Source organism: Ovis aries, chromosome 5 (assembly GCF_016772045.2).
Source record: "Ovis aries strain OAR_USU_Benz2616 breed Rambouillet chromosome 5, ARS-UI_Ramb_v3.0, whole genome shotgun sequence".
Taxonomy (NCBI): Eukaryota; Metazoa; Chordata; class Mammalia; order Artiodactyla; family Bovidae; genus Ovis; species Ovis aries.
The window spans coordinates 8,577,838-8,596,153 of NC_056058.1; the positions used below are offsets into that span (position 1 = coordinate 8,577,838).

The window sequence follows — 18,316 nt, forward strand, 5'->3', positions numbered from 1 at the left end:
AGTTCTATACGTCTGTGTCTCTTTTGCTGTTTCACATACAGGGTTATCATTACCATCTTTCTAAATTCCATATATATGCATTAGTATACTGTATTGGTGTTTTTCTTTCTGGCTTACTTCACTTGTATAATCGGCTTCAGTTTCAACCACCTCATTAGAACTGATTGAAATATATTCTTTTTATTTTTTTAAAATTTTTTAATTTTAAAATCTTTAACTCTTACATGCGTTCCCAAACATGAACCCCCTCCCACCTTCCTCCCCATAACATCTCTCTGGGTCCTCCCCAAATGGCTAAGTAATTCTCCATTGTGTATATGTACCACAGCTTTCTTATCCATTCATCTGCTGATGGACATCTAGGTTGCTTCCATGTACTGGCTATTATAATTGGTGCTGTGATGAACATTGTGGTACACGTGTCTCTTTCAATTCTGGTTTCCTCGGTGTGCGTGCCCAGCAGTCAGATTGTTGGGTCGTATGGCAGTTCTGTTTCCAGTTTTTTAAGGAATCTACATACTGTCCTCCATAGTGCCTGTACTAGTTTGCCTCCCCACCAACAGTGTAACAGGGTCCCCTTTCCTCCACACCCTCTTCAGCATTTATTGCTTGTAGACTTTTGGATAGCAGCCATTCTGACTGGCATCAGATGGTACCTCATTTGATTTTGATTTGCATTTCTCTGATAATGAGTGATGTTTAGCATCTATTCATGCGTTTGTTAGCCACCTGTATGTCTTCTTTGGAGAAATGTCTGTTTGGTTCTTTGGCCCATTTTTTGATTGGGCTATTTATTTTTCTGGAATTGAGCTGCAAGTGTTGCTTGTATATTTTTGAAGTTAATTCTATGTCAGTTGCTTCATTTGCTATTATTTTTCTACTCCGGGATGTGATGACATGCTGAGAACCTTAGGGATTTAGAAGCAAGAGAATTAAGAGGGAGGAGTAATAAAAAATAAATTCACCTAACTTATAATGCAGTGTCTTAGGTATAGAGAATTAGCAGGGGGAAAAATCCATTCTGTCCAGAAAAGTGTCCTTATGGGAAATCATGTAGTTACAGGTTGGAGTAACCAGAGGAAACATGCCTAATGAGCTGACACAGGAAGCTGCAAATATCTCCTCTGCTGCAGTCGCTCAGCCTCTGCCACTTTGATTGGGGAGGACCTGGTTCTTGCCTTTGAAGTTCTGCATCTGTCTGGGAACCAATGCTTGATTTTTATCACTTCCTGTTTTCTTATTTGGGAACAAATTTTCTGTCTGCATCAGTAATCATTTAGGGAGGAATTTTGACTTCTACAGAAAAAGCTTTCTCTCTCAATCTGCAGGCAGGTGAGTCTGAGAACACCACAGACCCTGCAGGAGAGTGTCAGTGATGATGGAAGCCCGGGATGTGGACCTGAGGTCATCTGAGGACCAATCTTGCATAGCCCAGAGGCCAGAGGTCATTGTGGTTGTTTTCCGGTTTTCCTAATATTAATGTACTTATTTATGGTCTAAAACAAAGTGAACATTGCACTTGAAAATGCAAGTGTCAATCTTGACAATTAAATGGTAATAGTAGAAGCTCAGAAGGAATGATGTCAGTGGTTTAGTTGCTAAGTTGCTCCAACCCTTGTGTCCCCATGGACTGTAACCCACCCGGCTCCTCTGTCCATGGGATTTCCCAGACAAGAATTCTGGAGTGAGTTGCCATTTCCTTCTCCAGGGGATCTTTTAGACCCGGGGATTGAACCTCTGTGTCCCGCATTGACAAGCAGATTCTTTACTTTCTGAGCCACCAAGAAAATCCCTTTAAAGGGAACGCATGTACACCAGTGGTGGATTCATGTCAATGTATGGCAAAACCAATACAGCATTGTAAAGTAAAATAAAGTAAAAATAAAAATTAAAAAAAATTTTAAAAAAAGGAATAGGAGGCATAAAATGCATCCAGTAAAAGTAGAAAATAAGTATAAGGATCTTATTTATGAACAAGAGGAAACAAATAGGGGGAAGTCCTCAAGAAAAAGAAATCTGCTTTATATGCTTCATATAAAACATATCCAACTTCTGTTGTATTTTGTCTATCTCTGATATTGAATTGGTAGCTTATATTCCAATTTTTTCTTTTCCTTTTGGGATATTCAAACTGTAAGATGTTCCATGTCATGCATCTTTCATTATTTTAATGTTCTTGGACCAAAGATATTTTTCTTGATTATGTTTCCAGACATCAAGGAGATGTCACTGGAGTTGGAATGTTGATGCAGCAAGGAAACCTTGTTTATTGCATTTTCTCAGGGCTTACTGAGTATATTGGATATTTTTTCCCTAATGTCTATATGTCCATTTCATTTCTTTCTGTTTCCTTCACTCGTACATTTTATTTTTCACTAAATACCAAGCAGAAATTGACTATACAAAAAATGAACCCCACATTTATTGTTCCATGAGAAGTTTATAAACTGGAATTTCACAGTAAAAATTATATATTCTTTTGGAGAATAATTATTTGACCTGACCAGCTGAGCTATAACCACTCACAGCCTAAAGAGGGTGAATCTGGGTGACCAATGTATGATGGTGACACAGCATAGAACATGGTGTGTGTGTGTGTGCGCACGTGCTTTTGTCTTGAAAGGGAGAACAGTTCTCAACAGCAGAGGCACCTGGACCCATATGCTAAATGACATAGACACAGATCAGAGCAACAGATTGAACCAAGAAGTGAATTGGATATAATTCATAGGATGGTTTTATAGCTAAATTGATAATGTGTAAGGAACCACATGGAAAGAGGGATTCTCTATGGATGGAAGGTTCAGCTGTAGCAGGAAGGCCACCTTGTTCCTCAGCATCCCTGACACCATCTCTAATCACTCCCCCTCATGCTTATCCCTCTGCCCCACTGGCTTTTGTGTTTGCTATTGAACATGTGGAACAAGCATCTTTCTTCCTCAGGTCTTTAGCAGTGGCAAGTCGCTCTTTCAGGCACATAATTCTGACATCACACTAGCTCCTTGTCTCTCTTTCTTTAAGAATTTGTTCAAACATCACCTAGTTTGCTGGACTTTCCTGAACACTCAGGGAAAAATAACACCTCCTACCACTTTCTTTTATACCTGGCTTTGTTTCATCATGGCATCTATCACATTCTGACATATTCTATCATATTTTATTAGCATAACCTCATTCACCATCCTTGCATTGCTAGAGGTTTGCTTTTCAGCATTTTCTCCTTCTTGTCTCCATGTTCTTGGAACATGGTTAGCACTAAATATGTTTTTCTCAAAAGATAGATGGAATATCACATTAATACTCTAGAATATATGACCTCTTAGCAAATGTGATGAGAATGGGACAAAAATTCCTAGTCATAAATGAAATGAAGTATATTTTCAAGGGGCTTCTGCAGTGACTCAGTGGTTTAGAATCTGCCTGCAATGCAGTACCTGTTCATGAGATGCAGGATCAATCCTTGTGTTGGAAATAACTGCTGGAGGAGGGCATGGCAACCCACACCAGAATTCTTTCTTGGGAAATCCCATAGACAACGGAGGTTGGTGTGCTATGGTCCTTGAGGTCGCACAGAGTTGGACACAACTGAAGTGGCTCAACATACACACATGGTTGCCATTGCCATCTCCAAAAGAGAACTTATCTGCAAATAAAATATTAGGATCAACTTCTTGAGGGCTAAATAGAAATTGCAGTATTTCAGTTATGTGAATTAGTATGAGTGAAAATTGTCATTATTTTCCTTTTTCCTGATAGTCACCTCCACCCCATGGAACCAAGTAACAATACACAAATTTCACAATTTCTTCTTCTGGGACTTTCAAAGGAAGCAGAAATACAGTCCTTCATATGTGGGCTTTTTCTCTCCATGTACCTGATCACTGTGTTTGGAAACCTGCTCATCATCTTGGCTGTCAGCTTGGACTCCCACCTCCACACCCCCATGTACTTCTTCCTCTTCAACCTGTCCTTTGTAGACATCTGTTTCACCTCCACTACCATCCCAAAGATGCTGTGGAACATCCAGACACAGAGCCAAGTTATCACCTATGAAGGCTGCATCACCCAGATGTATTTTTACATTCTCTTTGCAGAATTAGATGACTTTCTCCTGACAGTGATGGCCTATGATCGGTATGTGGCCATCTGCCACCCCCTGCACTACATGGTCATCATGAGCCCCCAGCTCTGTGTATTGCTGGTTCTGATATCCTGGGTGCTGATTGCCTTGCATTCCTTGTTACACAGCTTAATGGTGCTGCAATTGTCCTTCTATCCCGTTGTACAAATTCCCCACTTTTTCTGTGAACTCACTCAGGGAGTTCAACTTGCCAGTTCTGACAACTTTCTTAATAACATAGTGATGTATTTTTCAGCTGTCCTGATGGGTGGTGGTCCTTTTGCTGGTATCCTTTACTCATATTCTAAAATAGTTTCCTGCATATGTAAAATCACATCAGCTCAAGGGAAATATAAAGCATTTTCCACCTGTGTGTCCCACCTCTTGGTTGTCTCCCTGTTTTATTTTACAGCCTTAGGAGTTTATCTTAGCTCTGGTGCTACCCACACCCCACATTCAAGTACAATTGCCTCAGTGATGTACACTGTCGTCACACCCCTGCTGAACCCCTTCATCTACAGTCTGAGAAATGAAGATATTAAAGGAGCTCTGAAGAGATTCTACTTTATGCCAAGTTTAAAAGACCAAATACCCTAGTCCCCTGGATTGCATAACTCAAAGCCTCAAAACCAGAAACTGATTCTTTGATCATTGTGGAATAAAATTTTCTTCTATTCATTGCCTGGGATTTCCATTTTTCTTTTCATCTTTGGATTCAGCATCTTTATGAAATTTTAGGAACTCTCCTTATTAAGTTTTTTCCTTAGTCTTATGCATAGGCAGTTTTTGTATTTTCCTACTTCAAACTTTTCCTACCTTTCGGTCAAAACATTCGGAGATTCTATTAATTGATGGGACATCATAGATTTATTAACCATAATTACTTATTAAATGACACATGTCATCCCAAGAAAATTTTCTCCTATTTCCCTGAAGTAATAGTTTTGAGTTGCATTAATCATTTAAAAATACAATTAACAACCAAGGGAATTTATATTATTTTTATTACAATTGGTTGTTATCAGTGATATAGAAAAATAACTGTCAGGTTACAGGAGGATTTCTGACTATGAAAAGTTAGAACTTTTAACTCTCTTGTTCCAATGTCAACTTGTGTGTCTCTCTCTCTATATAGATATATGTATAAATGTGTATATATATATACACATGGTCTTTTTGCCCAAAAGATCTTTTAGGTGACGTATTGTGTGTGTGTGTGTGTGTGTGTGTCTGTGTGTGTGTGTGTCTGTGTGTGTGTGTGTGTGTGTGTGTGTGTAGAGTATTATATCGGGTACAGTAGTACTCTATATTTATTTCAAGCCCAGAATGTCTGGAAGAAAGCATAAAAGCAGTGGTGATATTGCTGGTACAGCTAAAAAGCACAAAGTAACAATGATGGAAACAAAAATAACTAAGACAGTGGAGCAAGGTGAAACGAAGCAATTGGAAGACCAGCAAAACTAATAACAGACAAGAGGAAGAAGATGTAACTGAAGAACAGGAGAGATCCAGAACACAGGAAAGAGCCAGGGAATTTCTTGATTTGAGAGGGCACTTGATGAGAAGAGTCAACTCATTGGAAAAGATCCTGATGCTGGGAAAGATTGAGGGCAGGAGAAGGGGCAACAGAAGATGAGATGGTTGGATGGCATCACTGACTCAATAGACATGAGTCTGAGCAAACTGGGAGATGGTGATGGATGGGAAAGCTTGGTGTGCTGCAATCCATGGTGTCTCACAGAAGTGGACATGACTGGGTAACTGAACAACAACAAATGAGTTTTTGAGGCATAGAACCTGATTGCAGAATGGTACATGAAGGTTGCAGCAGTTGTTAAGAATGCAATCCAGTGCTGCCATGTCATCTCTGATAGTATAAAAAGCTACATCAGAACATCAGTAAATTGTTTTTTCAAGTGCTTAGTAACTCATTCATGTCCAACTCTTTGTGACCACATGGACTGTAACCACCAGGCTCCTCTGTCCATGGAAATCTCCAGGCAAGAATACTGGAATGGGTCACCAGGGCCTCCTCCAGGGGATCTTCCCAACCCAGGGATCGAACCCACATCTCCTGCATTGCAGGTGGATTTTTTTTTTAACCATCTGAGCCACCAGGGAAGGCAGAGAATACTGGAATGGGTAGCCTATCCTGTCTCCTGGGGAACTTCCTGACCCAAGAACTGAACCAGGGTCTCTTGCATTGCAGTTGGATTATTTACCAACTAAGGTATCAGAGTATCCCAGGAGCTACTGAAGAGTTTTTTCAAGAGGGTAGATCAAATGAATCCAGCAAGGAACCAGAACCTGTGCCATCAACATCAGGCATGAGTGAAATTTCAGCTTCCATCTCCTACCATTAATGATCCTTCATCTCTGCCCTCTCCCATCTCCTCTCACTCCTCCATTCAATAATTTTGTCTGTTCACTCAATGCCAACCCCTATATGCCAGCTGCTGTACTCTACCACTGTACTTTTCAAGGCACTATACAGTAAAATTAAAAAGGTTTTCTTTATGTTTTGTACTTATTTTTTTATGTGTTATTTGTGTGAAAAGTAGTGTAAACCTGTTACAGTGATGGCTGTGGTTTAGTCACTCAGTCATGTTCAACTCTTTGTGACCCAATGGACTATAGCCCACCAGGTTCTTTTCTCTATGGGATTTCCCAGGCAAGAATACTGAAGTGGGTTGCCATTTCTCCAGGGAAACTGATGATAGTACTATGTAACTGATAGTGCTAGTTGGGTACCTAGGCCAACTTTGTTGGACTTGTGAACAAATTGGACTGAAGAATACACTCTTGGAAAGGAACTCATTTATATCTAGGAGATGTGCTGTATTATATTCCTGTTTCCCCTTGAACATTTACAGTAATTCCCACTCATGCATCTTTCCGTAGCTCTAAGTTAAATATCTCACTTTTTTCTAAAATTATCTATAAAAATAAAAGAATCAATGAATGTACATTTGAATATCATTAATTATAAATCCTCACTATAATCAGAGATCTCTTTCATTATTATGATCAAAGGGCAACTGAAAAGAGAGGTTGAATTCTTGCCCAGTCTGTAATTCAGGCTTACCTATTTTTCTCCACAAGTACTTATTTTATTACAATTTTCCCTGGTTTCTTGGAAAGTAACCTCAGTAGGATCACATTTTAATATAGTCTTTTGAAATTACTTGAAAAATAGAATGAGCATAAATGCTGTCTCAAATATTGATGTAAATGCCCAAAATAAGAAGTAGCAGCTTTTTACAACTGCCTTCACATTTGCTTATTTTGATTGTTGTATCAATAAGCTCTCAGTGGCTTTCTGTGCTTTGCAAAAGTTTTCAAGTCTAATTAGGTCACATTTGTATATTTTTGCTTTCATTTCCTTTGCTTTAGGAGACTGATCCCAAAGATATTGCTATTATTTAGCTCAAAGACTATTCTACCTAGTTATTGTCTATGATTTTTATGGTTTCCAGTCTTACATTTGTCTTTAATCCGTTTCTGTTTATTTTTGCATATGGTGTGAGAAATATTTTAATCTAATTCTTTTTACATAGCTGTCCAGTTTTACTAGCACCACTTGTTGAAAGACTCTTTTTTTGTTTTTTATTATTATTCTTGCCTTCTTTGTCATGCGTTAATTGGCCATAAGTGTGTGGTTTATTTCTTGGCTCTCTATTCTGCTCCATTGTTTGTGTCTGTACCATGCCATTTTGATGACTGTAGCTTTGCAGTATAGTCTGAAGTTTAGGAGAATGATAAGCCCAGCTTTGTTGTCATGGAGGGGAGGGGGTTGTTTGGTTGGTTGGTTGTTTGATTTTGTTTTGCAATTGCTTTGGCTATTCAGGTTCTTTTGTGGTTCCATATGAATTTTAGGCATGTATGTGTGTTAGTCCCTCAGTTGTGTCCATCTCTTTGCGACCCCATGTACTGTAGCCTGCCAGGGCTCCTCTATCCATGGGATTCCCTAGACATGAATACTGGAGTGGGTAGCCATTCCCTTCTCCAGAGGATCTTCCTGACTCAGGGGTTGATGAACCTGCAATACCAGCCTGCAATTACCATTGCAGGCTGATTCTTTACCATCTGAGCCACCAGGGAAGCCCTGAATTTTAGGAATATTAATTCTATTTCTGCGGGAAATGTAAGTATTTTGAAGTATTAGGAGTGAATATTGGAAGTAGAGAGAGTAGACATCCTTGTTTTGTTCCTAAATTTATAGGAAGTGCTTTCAACTTGTCACTGTAGAGTATGACTTTGGTTGTGTTTATGTCATAAATGCCATTATTTTGTTGAGATATGTTCCCTCTATACCCACTTTGATGAGGATTGTTATATCATGAGTGGATGTTGAACTTTATCACATGTTTTTATTTCTGCAACTACTTTCTACAAATTTTTACTGTGCTATAATTGATTTACATTGCTGGGTTAGTTTCAGGGGTACAGAGAAGTGAATCTGTAAGACATGTAGGTATATCCGCTCTTTTTAGCTTCTTTTCCCATGTAAGCCATTACAGAATATTGAATAGAGTTCCCTGTGCTATACAGTAGGTCCTTATTAGTTATCTATTTTAAACTCAGTTGTGTGTATATGTCACGTGTAGATTATTTTTGATGTGTTTGTGGGCAAGGTGGGCTTCACATCCTCTTACTCTGCCATCTTAGTCTTCTCCTTCAAGATTTCAACATTTTTGTATAACTGTGTAGCATTACATTTTATATATATATATGTCTTCTTCTTTATCCATTCATTCATTGATGGGCACTTAGGTTGTTTCCATATTTGGCTATTAAAAATAATTTTGTGGGCAGTCCTAAGATGGCAGAGGAATAGGACTAGGAGACCACTTTCTCCCCCACAAATTCATCAAAAGAACATTTAAACGCTGAGTAAATTCCACAAAACAACTTCTGAATGCCAGCAGAGGACATCAGGCACCCAGAAAAGCAGCCCATTGTCTTCAAAAGGAGGTGGGAAAAATATAAAAGACAGAAAAAGGGACAAAAAAGGTAGGGACGGAGCTCCATCCAGGGAAGTGAGTCTTAAAAAGAGAGAAGTTTCCAAACACCAGGAAACACTCTCACTGCCGAGTCTGTGGCGAGCCTTGGAAACACATAGGGCAACATAACAGGGAGGAAAAATAAATAAATAATTAAACCCCACAGATTATGAGCCCAATGGTAACTCCCCCAGCGGAGAAGCAACGCAGACACGTGCCACCACTAGCAAGTGGGGGCTGGGCAGGGAGGCGTGGGCTGCATTGCTTAGAGTAAGTAGGAAGCCTGAATGCCCCGAGGACAATCTGAGCGAGCTAACTTGGGCTAGCAAACCAGACTATGGGATAGCTACCAAGCAAAAAGCCAGCCCTAACCTAAGACACCACCAGGCCCGTGCACAGAACAAAGGACTGAACAGAGATAGCCAGCTGCAGACCATCCCCCCCTCCAGTGACAGGTAGCCAGAGCCAGAAGGGGGCAATTGCAGCCACAGAGAGATGTTATCTACCAAACTGCAAGCAGGCTTCTTCGCTTACTAAGATTTCTTGGGTTCTGGACGGTCAACATCCCCCTGAGAAAGTGCCCCAGTTGTACAACCAGAAAACCGAGTGGCAAGGACGGGGGAGACAAAATTCGCAGCAACCGTGCTCACCAAACACCTTATCACCTGAGCTGCTCGGACCTGGGAAGGGCACAAAACACAGGCCCAACCAAGTCTGCGCCTCTGAGGACTACCAGAGTGCCTGAAACTGAGCGGCTTAGACCTGGGAGGTGCAGGCAGCCCAGGGCCGACCTTGGACGGTTCCGGCAGAGCAACCTGGAGCCTGAGCAGTGTGGGCAGGGAGGGCACATGAGCCGTGAGCAGGGGCAGGCCCAGTGTGGCTGAGACACTGCGAGCACACGCCAGTGTTATTTGTTTGCAGCGTCCCTCCCTCCTCACAGCGTGACTGAACAAGTGAGCCTAAGAAAAGTGTCCACCACCACCCGCCTTGTGTTAGGGAGGAAATCAGATACTGAAGAGACCAGCAAACAGAAGAAGCTAAAACAGAGGGAACTGCCTTGGAAGTGACAGGTGCAATAGATTAAAACCCTGTAGTTAGTACTGACTACATAGGAAGGAGCCTATAGATCTTGAGAAATATAAGCCAGACCAAGGAACTATCTGAAAATGAACTGACTCCACACTGCCCACAATACCACCAGAGTAAGTCCTCTATTATTTTTACTATTTTTACGATCATTTTTTAACTGTTTTTTTTTAATTTTTAAGTCCTCTATTACTCCTTTAATTTTCATTTTTATACCCTACTATTACTTTGTAAAAAAAAAGACCCTATTATTTAAAAACAAACTTTATATATATATATATTTATTATATATATTTTTTCCTTCTTTTCTTTAATATTGTATTTTTTTGCTATTTTTTTAAAAACTAAAATGACATTTATTTATTTTTTTTTAAATTTAATATCTTTAATTCTTACATGCATTCCAAAACATGAACCCCCCTCCCACCTCCCCTCCCCATAACATCTCTCTGGGTCATCCCCATGCACCAACCCCAAGCATGCTGTATCCTGCGTCAGACATAGACTGGCGATTCAATTCTTACATGATAGTATACATGTTAGAATGTCATTCTCCCAAATCATCCCACCCTCTCCCTCTCCCTCTGAGTCAAAGGTCCGTTATACACATCTGTGTCTCTTTCCCTGTCTTGCATACAGGGTCGTCATTGCCATCTTCCTTAATTCCATATATATGTGTTAGTATACTGTATTGGTGTTTTTCCTTCTGGCTTACTTCACTCTGTATAATCGGCTCCAGTTTCATCCATCTCATCAGAACTGATTCAAATGAATTCTTTTTTACAGCTGAGTAATACTCCATTGTGTATATGTACCATGGCTTTCTTATCCATTCATCTGCTGATGGACATCTAGGTTGTTTCCATGTCCTGGCTATTATAAACAGTGCTGCGATGAACATTGGGGTACATGTGTCTCTTTCAATTCTGGTTTCCTCGGTGTGTATGCCCAGAAGTGGGATTGCTGGGTCATAAGGTAGTTCTATTTGCAATTTTTTAAGGAATCTCCACACTGTTCTCCATAGTGGCTGTACTAGTTTGCATTCCCACCAACAGTGTAGGAGGGTTCCCTTTGCTCCACACCCTCTCCAGCATTTATTGCTTGCAGATTTTTGGATCGCAGCCATTCTGACTGGTGTGAAGTGGTACCTCATTGTGGTTTTGATTTGCATTTCTCTAATAATGAGTGATGTTGAGCATCTTTTCATGTGTTTGTTAGCCATCCGTATGTCTTCTTTGGAGAAATGTCTATTTAGTTCTTTGGCCCATTTTTTGATTGGGTCGTTTATTTTTCTGGAATTGAGCTGCAGAAGTTGCTTGTATATTTTTGAGATTAGGTGCTCTTTAACAAGTGGTGCTGGGAAAACTGGTCAACCACTTGTAAAAGAATGAAACTAGATCACTTTCTAACACCGCACACAAAAATAAACTCAAAATGGATTAAAGATCTAAATGTAAGATCAGAAACTATAAAACTCCTAGAGGAGAACATAGGCAAAACACTCTCAGACATAAATCACAGCAGGATCCTCTATGATCCACCTCCCAGAATTCTGGAAATAATATTGTATTTTTGAAAATCCAACCTCTACACTAGAGTTTTAATCTTTGCTTTCTGGTATTTGTTATCAGTTTTGTACCTTTAAGAACCCAATCTTCAGTACCCATTTTTACTTGGGAGCAAGATTACTGGCTTGGCTGCTCTCTCCCCCTTTGGACTCTCCTTTTTCTCCACCAGGTCGCCTCTGTCTCCTCCCTCCTCTTTCTCTCCTCTACTCAACTCTGTGAATCTCTGTGTGTTCCAGATGGTGGAGAACTCTTAAGGAACTGATTACTGGCTGGATCTGTCTCTCTCCTTTTGATTCCCGCCTTTTATCCTCCTGACCACTTCTGTCTGCTTCCTCCCTCTTCTCTTCTCTGTATAACTCTGTGAACATCTCTGAGCCGTCCAGACTGTGGAGAGCACATAAGGAAGTAATTACTGGCTAGATTGCTCTCTTCTCTTTTCATTCCACCTCATCTCATTTGGGTCACCTCTAACTCCCTCCTCCTTCTGCTCTTCTCCATGTAACTCTGTGAACCTCTCTGAGTGTCCCTCAGTGTGGAGAAACTTTTCATCTTTAACCTAGATGTTTTATCAGTGGTACTGTATAGAAGGAAAAGTCTTGAGATTACTGTAAAAATAAGACTGAAAACCAGAAGCAGGAGGCTTAAGTCCAAATCCTGAGAATACCAGAGAACTGCTGACTCCAGGGAACATTAATCGACAGGAGCTCATCAGATGCCTCCATACCTACACTGAAACCAAGCACCATGCAAGGGCCAACAAGATCCAGAGCAAGACATACCACACAAATTTTCCAGCAACACAGGAACTCAGCCCTGAGCTTCAGTATACAGGCTTCCCAAAGTTACTCCAAAACCAATGACATCTCATAACTCATTACTGGACACTTCATTGCACTCCAGAGACAATAAATCCAGCTCCACCCACCAGAACACTGACAAAAGTTTCCCTAAGCAAGAAACCTTGACAAGTTACCTGTACAACCCCACCCACAGCGAGGAAACTCCATAATAAAGAGAACTCCACAAACTGCCAGAATACAGAAAGGCCACCCCAAACTCAACAATATAAACAAGATGAAGAGAGAGAGGAATACCCACCAGGTAAAGGAACAAGATAAATACCCACCAAACCAAACAAAAGAGGAAGAGATAGGGAATCTACCTGATAAGAATTCCAAATAATGATAGTGAAAATGATCCAAAATCTTGAAGTCAAAATGGAATCACAGATAAATAGCCTGGAGACAAGGATTGAGAAGGTGCAAGAAAGGTTTAACAAGGACCTAGTAGAAATAAAAAAGAGTCAGTATATAATGAATAATGCAATAAATGAGATCAAAAACATTCTGGAGGCAAAAAATAGTAGAATAACGGAAGCAGAAGATAGGATTATGATGTAGAAGATAGAATGGTAGAAATAAATGAATCAGAGAGGAAAAAAGAAAAATGAATTAAAATAATTGAGGACAATCTCAGAGACCTCTAGGACAATATTAAACGCCCCAACATTTGAATCATAGGAGTCCCAGAAGAAGAAGAAAAAAGAAAGGCCATGAGAAAATCCTTGAGGAGATAATAGTTGAAAAGTTCCCTAAAGTGGGGAAGGAAATAATCACCCAAGTCCAAGAAACCCAGAGAGTTCCAAATAGGATAAACCCAAGGAGAAACACCCCAAGACACATATTAACAAATTAACAAAGATCAAACACAAAGAACAAATATTAAAAGCACCAAGGAGGGGGGGGGGTGGAACAAATCACACACAAGGGGATTCCCATAAGGATAACTGCAGATCTTTCAGTAGAAACTCTTCAGGCCAAGAGGCAATGGCAAACATACTTACAGTGATGAAAGAAAATAACATACAGCCCAGATTACTGTACCCAGCAAGGATCTCATTGAAATATGAAGGCAAAATCAAAAGCTTTATAGACAAGCAAAAGATGAGAGAATTCAGCACCACCAAACCAGCTCTCCAACAAATACTAAAGAATCTTCTCTAGACAGGAAACACAAAAAGGGTGCATATTTCGAATGCAAAACAATAAAGTACACGGCAACAGGATCATACTTATCAATAATTACCTTAAATGTAAATGGGTTAAATGCCCCAACCCAAAGACAAAGACTGGCTGAATGGATACAAAAAGCAAGACCCCTGTATATGTTGTCTACAAGAAACCCACCTCAAAACAGGGGACACATACAGACTGAAAGTGAAGGGCTGGAAAAAGATTTTCCATGCAAATAGAGACCAAAAAGAAAGCAGGAGTAGCAATACTCATATCAGATAAAATAGACTTTATAACAAAGGCTGTGAAAAGAGACAAAGAAGGACACTAAATAATGATCAAAGTATCAATACAAGAAGAAGATATAACGATTATAAATATATATGCACTCAACATAGGAGCACCACAATGTGTAAGACAAATGCTAACAAGTATGAAAGGCGAAATTAACAATAACACAATGATAGTGGGAGACTTTAATACCCCACTCACACCTATGGATAGATCAACTAACAAAATTAACAAGGAAACACAAACTTTAAATGATACAATAGACTAGTTAGACCGAATTGATATCTATAGGGCATTTCACCCCAAAACAATGAATTTCACCTTTTTCTCAGGTGCACACAGAACCCTCTCCAGGATAGATCACATCCTGGGCCATATATTTAGTCTTGGTAAATGCAAAAAGTTGAATCATTCCAAGCATCTTTTCTGACCACAATGCAGTAAGATTAGATCTCAATTACAGGAGAAAAACTATTACAAATTCCAACGTATGGAGGCTGAACAACACGCTTCTGAATAACCAACAATTCACAGAAGAAATCAAAAAAGAAATCAAAATATGCATAGAAATGAATGAAAATGAAAACACAACAACCCAAAACCTGTGGGACACTATAAAAGCAGTGCTAAGGGGAAAGTTCATAGCAATACAGGCATACCTCAAGAAACAAGAAAAAGTCAAATAAATAACCTAACTCTACACCTAAAGCAATTAGAAAGGAAGAAATGAAGAACCCCAGGGTTAGTAGAAGGAAAGAAATCTTAAAAATTAGGGCAGAAATGAATGCAAAAGAAAGAAAAGAGACCATAGCAAAAAACAACAAAGCCAAAAGCTGGTTCTTTGAAAGGATAAACTAAACTGACAAACCATTAGCCAGACTCATCAAGAAACAAAGGGAGAAAAATCAGATGAATAAAATTAGAAATGAAAATGGAGAGATCACAACAGACAACACAGAAATACAAAGGATCATAAGAGACTACTATCAGCAATTATATGCCAATAAAATGCACAACATGGAAGAAATGGACAAATTCTTAGAAAAGTACAACTTTCCAAAACTGAACCAGGAAGAAATAGAAAATCTTAACAACCCATCACAAGCATGGAAATTAAAACTGTAATCAGAAATCTTCCAGCAAACAAAAGCCCAGGTCCAGACGGCTTCACAGCTGAATTCTACCAAAAATTTAGAGAAGAGCTAACACCTATCCTACTGAAACTCTTCCAGAAAATTGCAGAGGAAGGTAAACTTCCAAATTGATTCTATGAGGTCACCTTCACCCTAATACCGAAACCTGACAAAGATGCCACAAAAAAAGAAAACGACAGGCCAGTATCACTGATGAACATAGATGCAAAAATCCTTAACAAAATTCTAGCAATCAGAATCCAACAACACACTGAAAAGATCATACACCGTGACCAAGTGGGCTTTATCCCAGGGATGCAAGGATTCTTCAATATCCGCAAATTAGTCAACGTAATACACCACATTAACAAACTGAAAAATAAAAGGCATATGATTATCTCAATAGATGCAGAGAAAGCCTTTGACAAAATGCACCATCCATTTATGATAAAAGCTCTCCAGAAAGCAGGAATAGAAGGAACTTACCTCAACATAATAAAAGCTATATATGACAAACCCACAGCAAATATTATCCTCAATGGTGAAAAATTGAAAACATTTCCCCTAAAGTCAGGAACAAGACAACAGTGCCCACTTTCACCGCTGCTATTCAACATAGTTTTGGAAGTTTGGCCATAGCAATCAGAGCAGAAAAAGAAATGAAAGGAGTCCAAATTGGAAAAGAAGAAGTAAAACTCTCACTGTTTGCAGATGACATGATCCTCTACGTAGAAATCCCTGAAGACTCCACCAGAAAATTCCTAGCACTAATCAATGAATATAGTAAAGTTGCAGGATGTAAAATCAACACACAGAAATCCCTTGCATTCCTATACACTAATAATGAGAAACCAAGGGAACATTTCATGCAAAGATGGGCTCAATGAAGGACAGAAGGACAGAAATGGTATGGACCTAACTGCTGGGAGCCAGGGTAAGGAATTCCACCCATGACAAGGTCATGCGGCAGAGCTCTGATGGCAAGGCTAATCAGACCTCAGGTTTTCCCCCTGGAATTTCCTGAGCATCCACCCCCCAAAAATAAGAATCTGCCTGCTTTTCCACTCTTCTGATATTCTCTGGAAAAAAGTCAACTCAGGGCTTTAGTCTTCTGCATTTGAAAGGGATGTTTCAGTTAACCCCCCTCTGGTAGCTCTCTAGCTTGCCAAACAGGTTCTCCAGACCTCTTACAGCTTGTGAATTGCTTACAGCCCCAAATGTGAGAGGCACAAAGCTTAAAAGCATCTTAAAGATACAGAGCCTTTTCTAAAGAGTTAAAAATCATATTGGTAGAGGGTTTTCACTGTTGACTCAGTGACTGCTGCCAGGCCTCCATATTCTTTATCTTTTAGGCCCCTGGGAGGATGTTAATCAATGTATTCGGGATATGAAAAAAGATATATAGTACTTTTGGTGTTAGCAACACTAGATTTTGAGTTACTTTTCTTTTGTTATAAATCACTGTACTCCTTTTACTTGTTATAAGTTGCTGTATCTTTGCTATGTAAGAATGTAACTTTATTTAGTGCTTTCTGAGAATGGCGCCAGACTTTGGGAAGATCAACACAAATAAGTCTTCTGGTTGACAAACCCTTATCAGAAAAAAGGCTGTGAAATGTTAATTGGCCCTTTTTGGCCAGAAGATGATGTAAATCACCCAAGACTTGTGTATACAATTAGGCATGCAGAGAGAAAAGCCTGGTTTTGATAACAGTCCAGACTGCTAACGCTGCATAACTTTGTGTTACCCATTGATCTCCATGTTTTATCAAAAGTATATAAGGCCTTCTGAACAATAGAGGACGGAGCAAGTCGCTGGACTGGTTTCCCCTGTCTCCTCTCTAATTTCAGGCTGAATTCCCATCTGGAGCGGGGTGGCTCACCATGTCTACTTACTTGTCCCGGCTTTTAAGATCCATGAGAGGGGGAGCCCAAGGCGGGGCACCCCCGCCCCCGATATTCAAGTGGGTGCTGGTGGCCCAACGTAGATAGTGCAAGCTCCTTGTCTGGAACTTTATTGGCCATCCCCATAAGCCAAGTTATTCAGCGTTCTTTCTCCACTTAATTTTTCTACTATACTATTGTTTCTTAATCTAATCTTATATTAATAAACAAATAAATCTTTCCTCGCCAACGCCATCCTCGCTTTGAATTCTCTGGATCCACTGGGGCTGGACCCCGGCACCTAACAGAAGCAGAAGATATTAAAAAGAGATGGCAAAAACACAAGAACCGTACAAAAAAGATCTTTATGACCCGGATAATCACGAGGGTGTGATCACTCATTTAGAACCAGACATCCTGGAATTTGAAGTCAAGTGGGCCTTAGAAAGCATCACTAGGAACAAAGCTAGTGGAGGTGATGGAATTCCAATAGAGCTATTTCAAATCCTGAAAGAAGATGCTGTGAAAGTGCTGCACTCAATATGCCAGCGCATTTGGAAAACTCAGCAGTGGCCACAGGACTGGAAAAGGTCAGTTTTCATTCCAATCCCAAAGAAAGGCAATGCCAAAGAAAGCTCAAACGACCGCACAATTGCACTCATCTCACATGCTAGTAAAGTAAGGCTCAAAATTCTCCAAGCCAGGCTTCAGCAATACATGAACCGTGAAGTTCAAGATGTTCAAGCTGGTTTTAAAAAAGGTAGAGGAACCAGAGATCAAACTGCCAACATCCACTGGATCATTGAAAAAGCAAGAGAATTAAAAAAAGAAATCTATTTCTGTTTTGTTGACTATGCCAAAGCCTTTGACTGTGTGGATCATGATAAACTGTGGAAAATTCTGAAAGAGATGGGAATTCCAGACCACCTGACCTGCCTCTTGAGAAACCTGTATGCAGGTCAGGAAGCAACAGTTAGAACTGGACATGGAACAACAGACTGGTTCCAAATAGGAAAAGGAGTACATCAAGGCTGTATCTTGTCACCCTGCTAATTTAACTTCTATGCAGAGTACATCATGAGAAACGCAGGGCTGGAAGAAACACAAGCTGGAATCAAGATTGCCGGGAGAAATATCAATAACCTCAGATATGCAAATGACACCACCCTTATGGCAGAAAGTGAAGAGGAAGTAAAAGCCTCTTGATGAAAGTGAAAGA

At 39.9% G+C, this 18,316-nt stretch overlaps 1 protein-coding gene and 1 long non-coding RNA gene across 2 annotated transcripts in view; both read left to right on the top strand.

The window, feature by feature from the left end:
• LOC132659866 (uncharacterized) overlaps nucleotides 1–18,316 on the top strand; it is a 995,695-nt gene that overhangs the window by 499,294 nt on the left and 478,085 nt on the right. The window lies entirely within an intron of this gene.
• Nucleotides 3,749–4,717, top strand: LOC101110412 (olfactory receptor-like protein OLF4). Its single transcript, XM_042249783.1, has one exon. It carries the CDS (start codon nucleotides 3,770–3,772, stop codon nucleotides 4,715–4,717), a length of 948 nt encoding a protein of 315 aa, XP_042105717.1. The 5' UTR covers nucleotides 3,749–3,769.